This window comes from Anastrepha ludens, chromosome 4, assembly GCF_028408465.1.
Source record: "Anastrepha ludens isolate Willacy chromosome 4, idAnaLude1.1, whole genome shotgun sequence".
Lineage (NCBI taxonomy): Eukaryota > Metazoa > Arthropoda > Insecta > Diptera > Tephritidae > Anastrepha > Anastrepha ludens.
Genome location: NC_071500.1, coordinates 36,068,643 through 36,081,222, shown reverse-complemented (window position 1 = coordinate 36,081,222; position 12,580 = coordinate 36,068,643). Strand labels below are relative to the sequence as shown.

Sequence of the window (12,580 nt, the reverse complement as noted above, 5' to 3'; positions counted from 1 at the left end):
TGCCAACGTTTTTCCCAATCTTCGAAGCACTTCAAAAAATCATTTTTTTTATCTTGTTCAGGTCCTCCTTCGATGCCGTCTTTATCTCGCCAATCGTAGCGTAGCGTCGTCCTTTCATGGGCCTCTTCAGTTTCGGGAACAAGAAAAAGTCACAGGGGGCCAGATCTGGGGAATACGGTGGCTGTGACATCATTAGTGTGTTGTTTTTGGCCAAAAAGTCGCGCACAAGCAACAATGTGTGAGCAGGCGCGTTATCGTGATAAAAGAGCAAATTTTTGTTCTTCCACAAATCCGGGAGTTTCTGGCAGATTGCTTCGCGCAAATTGCACAGCGCCTAACTTGCAGGTAATATTCCTTATTGACCGTTTTACCCTGTGGCAAGAACTCATAATGCACAACGCCCCTGCAATCAAATAAAACGGCAAGCAAAACGTTTACATTCGACTGAACTTGGCGCGCTTTTTTCGGTATTGGTTCAACATCCAACATCTCATTAGCAATGTTCATGCGATGCTGCGTTTGGTCGAAACTGCGGCGAGCCGTCTCATGCCCAAATCATTGAAAAAAAATCAAATGGCACGACCCAATTGATAAGTCTAGGTCCTCAGCAACTTCTCTAATGGTGATTCGACGATTGGCCAATACCATTTTCTTCATTTCATCAATTTTTTCGTCTGTTATTGAAGTGTTCGGGCGGCCGGCACTCTTTTCATCGTTCACATGTTCTCGGCTTTCTGAGAACATTTTGTACCACCGATAAACGTTGCTTTGGTCCAAAGTAGCTTCTCTGTATGACACAGTCAACACTCGGAATGAATCCGCACACTTAATTTCGTTTTTTATGCAAAATTTGATTCAGGTTCTTTGATCCATCTTTTTTAATTAGTTAAAAATCGAAGACGAGCCAAACCCGTGCAAGCAAAGCAGCTGTCAACAATTAACGGAACATTCAAAATGGCCGAACTCGTCGGCATGAGTGAAAGACATGAGTACCAACATATCGCCACAAAAAAATCGAAATTCGAATATACGTAACCTGCGAAAATTCAAAACTCGCGATACTTTTTGAACCCACCTCGTATAGAATAAGCTGTTACAAATACTAGTATGACTGGTTGCGTTGAAGAGTTTTTCCAGTAATTACATTTAACCCGGCGAGCGTAAGGTTGGGTGAAATTCACCCAGCCTGTAATAAACCGTTTGATATTTTCTATTCCGTACGTCAAAATAAGTTGTGCGTCTGAGTAGCTGCGCGGGGGGAGGTAGGCATTCGTTGTGTTTCATGCCGCAGTTGACCGCCGACTGGCGAGGTGTTTAGATGTTGTCAAAGTTGCGGCCGGGTAAGTTTCACCCACCTTACGCTTCGTGTTACAAATTCGAGTAAATACTTTTTGTTTTATATTCGTTATATTTTAGTTTTTATTTTTTTTTTTCAGCTAAATAATTAATATGTCATACGAAGAAACCCAAAGAAGATTATTGAGGGTTTTCGAAGCAGCTGATCAGGATGATTCTTGTGATGATTCTGGTAGTGACTTCGAAATTGATAATGTTGGCCAAAGAAGCTCTGAAAGTGATTCGGAACAAGAGGTAGGATTACCGAATGAGGAAGAAAACGAAGCTGAGGGATCTGAAGAACGTGAAAGCAATGATAACAGACCATATTTTACTGGAAAGAATGGTACAAAGTGGTTTAGTGTACCAGAAAGGTCTAACGTGCGTACGAGATCAGAAAACATTATAAGGGAAAGGCAGGGCGTAAAAGATATTGGCAAAAATGCAAAGACAGCTGTTGAATGTTGGAAACTCTTTCTTACTGATGAGATTTTGCAAGAAATATTGTTACACACAAATAGTCAAATAAATCTGAAGAGAACTGCTTGTGAAAATAGTCACGTAAAGAAATATATCATGGCAGACTTGTCATCGTCAGAATTAAAGGCTTTTATCGGTCTCTTGTATCTTGCAGGACAGTTCAAAGCAAATAAGCTGAATTTGAAGGATCTGTGGATAAGTGATGGATCAGGGGTTGAGATTTTTAGTACAACGATGACTTTGAAGAGATTTCAATTTATTCAAAACTGTTTACGGTTTGATGATAAGAATACTCGGAGCGAAAGAAAAGCTACTGATAATTTGGCTGCCATTCGTTCTTTTTTCGAGAAGTGCGTAGCAAATTGCCAAATTGTTTATACACCATCTGAGTATACAACTATAGATGAACAACTTCCATCGTTTCGAGGCCGTTGCAGTTTTCGCCAGTATATGCCCAATAAGCCAAACAAATATGGCTTGAAAATATATGCCTTGGTTGATGTAAAGTCGTTTTACGTCATCAATCTTGAAATTTACCCAGGAAAACAACCAACAGGCCCTTACGCTCTCAGTAACAAAGCTTATGATGTTGTGGACAGACTTGTGGCTCCAATTTCCAAAACCAATCGCAATGTCACCTTTGATAACTGGTTTACCAGTTATCCGTTGATGTTACACTTATTGAAAGAACATCGTTTGACAAGCACAGGCACTGTTCGAAAAAATAAGCCCGAGATTCCAAGTCAGATGCTCCAAACGCGTAACCGAGAGATCCCCAGCACAGTGTTTGGATTTCAAAAGGATATATCTTTATTGTCCCATGTGCCAAAAAAAAACAAGGTTGTTTTGTTGATGTCAACATTACATCACGATGATAGCGTTGTTGCTGATACTAATGGCACACAAAAACCAGAAATGATTATTTTTTATAATCAGACCAAGGGAGGCGTTGATGTTGTAGATGAGCTGTGCACCAACTACGATGTTTCGCGAAATACAAAGCGCTGGCCAATGGTGATTTTCTATGCAGTTTTGAACATGGCTGGTATAAATAGCATAATAGTTTACAAGTCCAATAATAGTAGCAATTTGTCACGCCGAAATTTTCTTAGAGACCTGGGTATTGGATTGGTTTCAGAACATTTACAAAACAGAAAGGAAAATCAGCATTTACCCCGAGAGCTTCGCAAACGAATTCTGGACCAAGTGGATGAACCCTCACACTCACAACGACCTCCAAATAAAGTTCCTAAGCCTATCAGGAGATGTCAAATATGCCCTACTAAAAAAGATCGCAAGACTAAACACACTTGTTATAAATGCAATCGCTATTTATGTATGGAACATGCTGTTTTCACGTGTCAAGATTGCGCTCAAACTGAAGATGATTACGAGAACTCTGAATAACTATATAGTAAAAGTTTTGATCTCATATGTTTCCTAATTTTATAAGCTAGAAGTAAAAGCTATTCGTTTTGTTTTTTTTTAGTTTCTTTTTTTTATAAAATTATAATACTAAGTGTTACACTTTGTTTAAATGAAAGAAAATATTTTTGTTAATTTCATAAATAAAGATTTAAAAATATTTGTTTGCTTTATTTTTCCTTCCCAATCAGTTCTTGGGTTATTACATAATTGTACTAGTAAATAAAAACATATAAAAATATTATGAACACATTAAAATATCTAGCTCAATATATGGGTTTGTTACACCCAGCTTACGCTCAATGTAATAAATATTAACCTTACGCTCGCCGGGTTAAATACTTCAATTTTCTGCATATTGAGCTTGCATAATTCAACCATTCCTTTAACTGGCAATGCTATGCTCAAGAAGCGGTTAAATAGTAAGATTAACATTGCAAGACAATTCGTCCGTTTGCTGTTTTATTGATTTTTCGTTTTCGCTTTTTTCTCATCTCACGTGGCCATTAATTAAAATTGCCGAAAAAAAAGTAAAAACTTGTTCCAGCTGCACGTTCTGTGACAACACATCTGCGTTTCTGCCAGGTAAGATTACAAAAGCTGCCCGTCACCGCCATGGCGTATGAGTAATCATTTATTGGCTTAAATCCGGTGTTGTGAACCTTTTGCAATGAAAACTAGTAGAATGTGGAGAAAGGAATAAAAATCTCAACAGCCAAAAACCGAAGCAGTGCAACGTTTTGAACTCATGGGGAAGTCCTGATGTGAGTGTAAGCTGCCGGTTCACTCCATCCTGTGCCACACTACCTTCCCTCACACGTCTATACACTTCCTACTGCCTTGAAAACCTGTTACAAAGTGAGTAGGTTGAGTGCAGCCGCAATCAATTTACTTGCAAATTGTGTTTTCGCAATTTTTTGGCACTTATAAATCGTTTCTCACTCTTTCGCTTTTATGGATTTCTGGAATTTTTTCCATTTATTCTTAATTTTTTATGCTTTGCTTTACATTAGCTGCACTGCATGAGGATTTACTGCATGCTGTGCTGTGGTTGCTGCTTTATCATTGGATTTTTTCCCCCGACTTACTGCACTTTGCGGGCTTCTTCATCCTTTCCTCCTTTGTCTTGTTTTGCTACATGTTTTACAAGTGTTATTCGTTATCAAATGCACTTCATCCCAGTTCTTCGCAGATTATCTGCTATTCTTGGCACTCTTCGCACTAGGAATACATGTAAGTAACTAAGTGAAGGTGCACGTACATGTGTTTCATTGTTTGATATGCTTGTTGCAAATGCAAACGAGTTTTCAATAAAGATTTATTGCGCGTCATAGTTGCGCTCATAAAAATACATTTTTATGGCTTCCTTTACGAATTGTTATTATTGACTGAGTATCAGGCAACGTGCAGTTGCCAAAGCGAGGGTGCAAGAAATGGCTGCATGCGGTTGTGTATATTCAAATTTGGGTTATACATACATGAGATCCAGGAATAGCCAAGAGCAGTAAAATGCCCTCGTGAGCAGGCACTTGTACCAGTTTCATTTTGATTTTACTTTGAAAATAATAAATATTAGAAGTTTTAATTAAAAACTATTCAAATCGAATTACTTAAGTGTTACATTTTGAAATGCAAATCCCACCAAGGTCGAAAAACTTGAAGCCCCGAAACTCACTCCATCTGAATATGCGGCCTTTTCATACCAAAAAATCTATACCGAAATGCGAGTCATATATTTCGACACCGAGCGTCCATATTGATTTAAGAGTTATTTTCTCTATGAGAACTTTATTGTAATACTGACTATTCGAATTTGTGGCAAATTATCCACTAAAGTGAACGGAGTTTCAGCCCAAATTGATTAAGCTTTAAAAATATATGCGATCGCCGCGTGAGATGCCTGTCTAGCAGAATACCTAAATGTTTGGCTTAATCTGTCTAATCTATTACAGCGCTTTTTATGTATAAATACGGTAAGGCATGAGCTGTAGCGAAGCGTGAAAGTGATCATCATAGATTTGGTTTCGTTAGCTTTTATGTGACAGGTTTTCAACCAGGAACTAACAGTGTTGAGGTTTTATTGTAAGTAGTAACAAGTAATTGAGGTATGGCTACTTTTGGACATTATAACCGTATCATCGGCATAAGTTGCTGAGTATGGGTAGGTCGTTAATAGTACGTCGACTCACAGTCGTAAACTGTACACAACGGGTCTTAGGATACTTCCTTGTGGTCCACCTGCTTTAATTAAAATATTCAAGTACGATTTTGAAAGCACATAGTAATTATGTGGAATACTTATTTTAAACTTGTATACTGAACCTTGCGTAATATCTGAAAAGACGACAGTACAATATTCCCTATTTTCGACTGCTTCTCTAGCGAATTTATACACACAATTAAGCACAATCCACTATTGAATTGGAGTGATGCTGTCGATACCCAAATTTGTGTGTTGAAAAAAGATTACCTTGCTCAAATATTGGATGAAGTCTTTTCAGAAACAGACTTTCAAGAAGTTTAGAAACAATAAACTACAGACTTATTGGACAATAGTTGAAGACAACATTCGGAGGTTTCATAGGCATTGGAATAACTTATACAACTTTCCACTGTATGGGAAAGTACTCATTTTTGATCTTCGCATTAAATAACTATGTATTCGATGTATTTATAGCCGCGTATGGACAACTCTTTTAAAACCTTACTCGGGAAATCAGAAAATCCACCTGCAAGGCTACTGTGAAAAAAATGTAAATTTTATAGTCTTCTTGCGCATTTTGACTCGAAAATTGAACCTTTGAAAGATGTTTCGCAAACTTAAAAGTTTTTTCCTTGCCAGCTTTTGCTCCATATTTGATGTATTTAATTATTTAAGTTAGTACCGCAGCGCTACTAGATTTATTAAGGATAAATAAATAAATAAATCACAGCCTAAAAAAATTATAATAGAGTCACTGGAATAATACTTGGACTAAAAAGTCTCTAGTCCTTACACATACTTGGCCCTAGTTTTAGTGAATTCACCTGATTTTTAGTTAGTACTGTCCTTAAAAACACAGCTGTTAAAATTTCATGATACTCTTTTCATTAGTTCGTGCGTTATTATGCTAAGAATTACTCTACTTTTTTATTTTCAAAACAATGGACCAAAAAGAATTTCATGTTTTAATGTTACACTGCCATTCAAGCAAGGCAATGGCTTGAAAAGTGCTATGGAGACTCGTCTCCATCAGAAACAGCAATAAAACGAAGGTTTGCTGGCTTCAAACGTAGTCGTAGAGTCGCCGATGATGCACAACGCAGTGGAAGTCCAAATGAGGCGGAAACACCAGAAAACATCAATACAAAAAAAACATCAAAACCAAAATAGTTTTAGTTGATCAAAAAGTGAAATTGCGTGAGTTAGCTGACATTTCAGAGATGTCAAAAAACCGTGTTGGCTTTGGTTTACACCACTTGATGCTTTTAAGGAGAGGCCTTGAAGGCCATCTGTAGGCTGAAACACAATGGGAACTGGTACGACCCCTGTCGGGCATTGGAAAACAGAGAAGGCATGGACGTCTATCCAACGACTCTCTCTATGCTCCTTGACTCCATGCCATCCAGTGCTTGAGAAGAGATACAGTGTGGTGCTAGCAGAGGTTCAACTGTGGTCAAACTCAGAAAATGAGCCCGGCAAACACTGTTTTCGCATTTTTACGGATGGTTCCAGGACCGAACATGGCTCCGGCTCTGGGGTCTACAAGGAATCCAGCGGGACAAAACTGCACTTTGCTCTTGGAATGCTCGCATCGGTGTTTCAGGCTAAGGTGTATGCAGTTTAAGAAGCGATGAAATTTGTTGTGAAAAACAGATGGAGAGGCAGATATAAAGTGTGTTTTTTTTAGAGGTTAGGTTTTTAAGTTGGCACTACTTTTTTCGTAGATGGTCTTTTTGACAGCTGTCACTTGATTTATGCTCAGTTTGGTTTGCCATTTCGTAATGAATAGACTTACACCTGAACAACGTTTGCAAATCGTGCAAATTTATTACGAAAATAATGGTTCGGTTCGCGCGACGGATCGCGCGCTGCGTCCAATATTCGATCGACATAATCGTCCATCAGAGTCACTAATTTGATTAACCATGGATCGGATTCGCACCACGTTTGCTCTAGTGGATAATACGCATCCTCAGAGACGTCGCACAGTGCGCACCGAAGACGCTATTGCTGCTGTGGAGCAGAGTATCGAAGAAGACCCGAATGAGTCCATCCGCCATCGCGCGCAGCAATTGGAGATGTGCCCATCCACTTTATGGAAGATTTTGCGGAAGGATCTTGGTTTGCGGGTTTACAAAATCCAACTCGTGCAAGAATTGAAGCCGAACGACTATCAAGCGCGTCGCACGTTCGGTGAATGGGCCCAAAACGAGATGGCCACCGATCCCGATTTTCACAAGAAAATTTTGTTCAGCGATGAAGCTCACTTTTGGTTGAATGGGTATGTCAATAAGCAAAATTGTCGCATTTGGAGTGAACATAATCCACAAGCCATTGCTGAGACGCCGTTTCATCCTCAAAAAGTCACTGTTTGGTGTGCTCTATGTGCAGAGGGAGTCATTGGTCCATATTTCTTTAAAAATGAAGCCGGCCATAATGTTACAGTCAATGGAGAGCGCTATAGAGCCATGATTAATGACTTTTTCGTGCCTGAATTGGACCATGTTGATGTGGACGACCTTTGGTTCCAACAAGACGGCGCTACATGCCATACAGCCAACGCAACAATCGATTTATTGAAGAAAACTTTTGGTGAGCGCATTATCTCGCGCCGTGGACCTGTGGCGTGGCCTCCAAGATCGTGCGATATAACACCGCTGAACTATTTCTTGTGGGGCTGTGTGAAGTCGCTTGTCTACGCAGATTAGCCCGAGACGATTGACGTCTTGAAAGAGAATATTCGGCGCGTTATTGCTGACATACGGCCCCAATTGCTGCAAAAAGTGGTCGAAAATTGATCCTCTCGGCTGGAATTTATTCGAGCCAGCCGCGGCGGCCACTTGCCCGAAATCATTTTTAAAACATAATGGCAAACCCTTATCTTTATAATAAAGCTAAATTCTTGGCCATAACATTAAATTATATACGTTTTATTTCATCTTGAAAACCTAACCTCTAAAAAAAACACCCTTTATTATATATGTGCAGAATCTACAAGAAGGAAATCAGAATTGCCCAAAGGCAATCTTGGAAATCCTTTTGTGAAGAGGTTGAGGGGGCAACTGAGGCCTCCAGACTTCGTAAGATTTTAGCGGGAAGCCCTCAAAATTGGGAACTGCTACAGAAAAGTGATGGTACTTTCACTACAACCAGTAAAGAGTCCTTAGAACTTTTACTCGACACTCATTTTCCAGGCTGCTCAGACATTACTGGGCATGACATGGAAGATACAGCACAATGTCGTGAAGTCGGAATAGATGCTATTTCTGAGGATCGGCTCTTATGGGCGATTGAAAGTTTTAAACCTTTTAAATCACCAGGCCCAGATGGCATTTACCCGGTGGAACTGCAAAAGGCCGCCGGATATCTAGCACACGGACTACTAGCAATCTTCAAAGGTTGCTTTCTCTACGGTCATATACCTCTGAAGTGGAGACAAGTCAAAATTGTTTTCATTCCAAAAGCTGGTAGAAACTCACATACCCATCCAAAAGACTTAAGACCGATATCTCTCTCCTCCTTCCTATTGAAAACTTTGGAGAGGTTGATAGAATTTCACTTAAGCCTAACTATAGATAGAAATCTTATCTCTACGTCACAACATGCCTACACGAAAGGGAAATCGGTAGAGACAGCTCTACATAACCTTATTTACACGGCAGAGAGTTCACTGCACAAACAGGAATTTACTTTAGCCGCTTTCCTTGATATTGAAGGGGCCTTTAACAATGTTGAAGGGGGGGGCAATTACTGCAGCACTCACTGATCTTAGGGTAGAACCGGGCTTGGTAGGCTTCATTGGCAAAATGCTAAATAGCAGAATTATTGAAGCGGAACTAGGAGAATCGGTGCTCAGGAGATCGGTAAGTAGAGGTACACCGCAAGGTGGAGTCCTCTCACCGTTTTTATGGAACGCAGTTGTAAATAAACTTCTGTTAATACTGGAATCGGTGGGCTGTAAGGTGATAGCTTACGCCGACGATGTTGTTATTGCTGTCTCTGGTAAATTTGTATCTACATTAAGAGACCTAATACAAAATGCTCTAGATATACTTTCTAGGTGGGCAGGAAAGTGTGGTCTAGGAGTCAACCCAGACAAAACACAACTCATATTGTTCACTAGGAAACACAGAATCCCTCAGCTAAGTCCAATTACGCTCAAAGGGGAAGCTCTTGTGATTTCGGAAGAAACCAAGTACTTGGGACTAAACATAGATAGGAAACTGACTTGGAAGTCAAACACCTTAGAAAGGGTCAGGAAAGCGAACCTTGCTTTTTATGCCTGTCGTCAGACCCATTCTTCTATATGGGAATGTTGTCTGGTGGTGTGCTATGCAGAAAAAAACCTATTCTAATTTATTGAATAAGGTGCAGAGATCAGCGGAACTAGCAATATGTGGCGCCATGAAAACCACGCCATCCATGGCTTTGGACATCATGCTACACCTGCCGCCCCTAGATCTCTTCTGCAAATACTCAGCGGCCTGCGCCGCTTTAAGGCTCAAAGCGAGCTCACAATGGAGAACTGTCACACATGGACATTCAACCATTTTAGACTCCTACACGGATATACCCGGTGACTGTGATTATCACCCTCCCATTCTTTGCTTCGAAAGGAATTTCCTAATGAAAATCCCTTCTAGACTGGAATGGCTTGAAGAAGATCCAACACCCAACACACCCGTTAAGATCTACACGGACGGATCCAAAATGGACACCGGTGTAGGATCAGGGTTATTTTGCGAAGAGCTTTCTATTAGTGAATCCTTTAAATTACCGGATCACTGTAGCGTTTTTCAAGCGGAAATAAACGCTATTCATGAAGCCTTAAAATGGTTAAAGATAAACAGAATATCATCAACGGATATCTGCATTCTATCAGACAGCCCAGCTGCCCTACGAGCCCTGGATGCATTCCAAACAACATCAAGGAGTGTCTTACGTTGTCGCCAATCTCTAAATGAGATGGCCAAACAATATCGTATAATATTATGCTGGGTCCCAGGCCACAGAGATATACCAGGGAACTGTAGGGCAGACCAACTTGCAAGAGAAGGTACCTGTATGCCAGACCTAAGTAATTTTATGGAGATACATCTCGCAACTTGTAAGCTTCTCATTAAGGACGCACTAATCAACTCTGCAAATCAGAGATGGATTAGCGCTAACACCAGCGAAATTGCTAGGCAAACATGGCCAAGGCTTAATCTACGTCTGTCCAAGAGTATTATAAGACTGAGTAGACTACAAATCAGGACCTTAGTAGGGGCCCTCACAGGACATTGTCTCATAGGAAATCATGCAAGGAGATTAGGCGTATACACGCATGATTTCTGTCGTAGCTGCAGAAATGAGGAGGAATTGGAAACAATTCAACACCTTTTTTGCACATGACCGGCTCTATCCAGAAGCAGAAACCGATTTTTAAAATCCTACTTCTTAACGAACATAGATAACACTGTGCGACAGTGAAAATATACTTTTATAGAGACCTAGTACAACTTGTAGGTATAGTAAAACTAAGAAACATGGTATAGGAGAAATTTCCAATACACCCCCAAAATCTCATTTTATGGCCATAAAACCGTTTTTCAGTAGGTTGATGTGAACAATCACTCCTAACTTCGCCAATTTCCATCTGATTTCGAATTTGTTTTTTTTAGTTCGAAAGAACAAAAACAAGCCTTTTTGACAGTGTGTTGACAATTTTTCTGAAATGACAACTGACGAGACTGTAGACGGAAGTATTTGGAATTTTTTTATTTTTTCTCTATTTTTTCAACTTTGACATAATTTGTACGATATTATCCGATATTGAGGATTTTTTCTAGTACACTGCTGTTATAGTAAATTTAATTTTGCGTCAAATGAGCTATATTTGACTGTAATTGAATTAAAATTATAAGAGTTGTGTGAGTTATAAGATTTTTTTTTTTTTTTTACTAATTTGGTATGTAGGTATAGCTTACGCTAAATGGGAATAAGGACGTGTTTTGATGCGTTATTATAGATACATAATATTTATTGGAGTGTATATGTATACATAAGAGTACACTGTACTGCATACAACAGAACTGGTTAGAACTTACGAAAATATCTGACATATTATAGCACATTTTTTTTTTCAATAGAAATATGAAAAAGCTCCCAAGTGTACCAAAGTTCACACTGTACATTGATTAACAAAAGAAGTTTGTTATTATAATTTAACCTTATTAAAACGTCAAAGTTTTATTGTTTGTTTCATTGAAATTCAAGAGATATAAATCAAAACGTTGCCAGAAAAGTCGAATTTCTCAATATTCTCCGATGATGTGGCATCATCAGCCTTATCATAAACCAGATGATTGTTATTTTTGTAAAACGGACGTAAACGGTCATCATTATAAAACTCGAAAGCACATAAAGTATGCTGATGTTGCAACTGTTAAGAACCCCGTAGTCTTGGACGATATGATTGACTCAACTGCAAGTCATGAACTGAAGGAAGTTCAACTCATTGCTGATGATGATCAAACTGATAACAATAAACCTGATGATGAAGAGTACTTTCCGTCTGGTTCTAAGTCTTCAGAACGACACATTGTATCAAATTCCGATTTTCAGGATCTTTCTCGTGATTTACTTCTATCGGGAAGACAATCTGAAACGCTCGCTTCTCGATTTAAACGATGGGATTTAGTTGATGACGACTTCAGATGAATGATGATGATCGAATTTCTTACAGAGAAGTATTCAAAACTGATGAAGAGAATGACAAATGTACCGTGCCATACTAAACTCCAAAGGGCCGTTTCCAATGCATTTTTAAATTTGGAACCAGTTCCGCACCGTACCGTACCGTACCATACCGTACAGTGATGCACTGCACAATACTCCAATAAATATAATGTGTTTATAATGACACTTGTTATCATTTTCATGCTTCGAAACGCATACCAAATCTCGTAGTAAAAAAAAAGAAAAAATCTTAAAACCCACACAACTCTATTAATTTTAACTCAATTACAGTCAAATATAGCTCATTCGACGCAAAATTAAATTTACTATAACAGCAGTGTACTAGAAAAAATCCTCAATATCGGATAATATCGTACAAATTATGTCAAAGTTGAAAAAATAGAGAAAAAATAAAAA

General features: G+C 39.0%; 1 protein-coding gene across 1 annotated transcript; it reads left to right on the top strand.

The window, feature by feature from the left end:
* Positions 1-2,327: 2,327 nt before the first annotated feature.
* Positions 2,328-3,543, top strand: LOC128861388 (uncharacterized). The gene has a single exon (XM_054099507.1). The coding sequence runs from the start codon at positions 2,485-2,487 to the stop codon at positions 3,220-3,222; it is 738 nt and encodes a 245-aa protein (XP_053955482.1). The 5' UTR covers positions 2,328-2,484; the 3' UTR covers positions 3,223-3,543.
* The last annotated feature ends 9,037 nt before the right edge of the window (positions 3,544-12,580 follow it).

Excerpts from the sequence above, each read along its gene's own strand:
- LOC128861388 (XM_054099507.1), top strand. The coding sequence starts at position 2,485 with ATGTTACACTTATTGAAAGAACATCGTTTGACAAGCACAGGCACTGTT.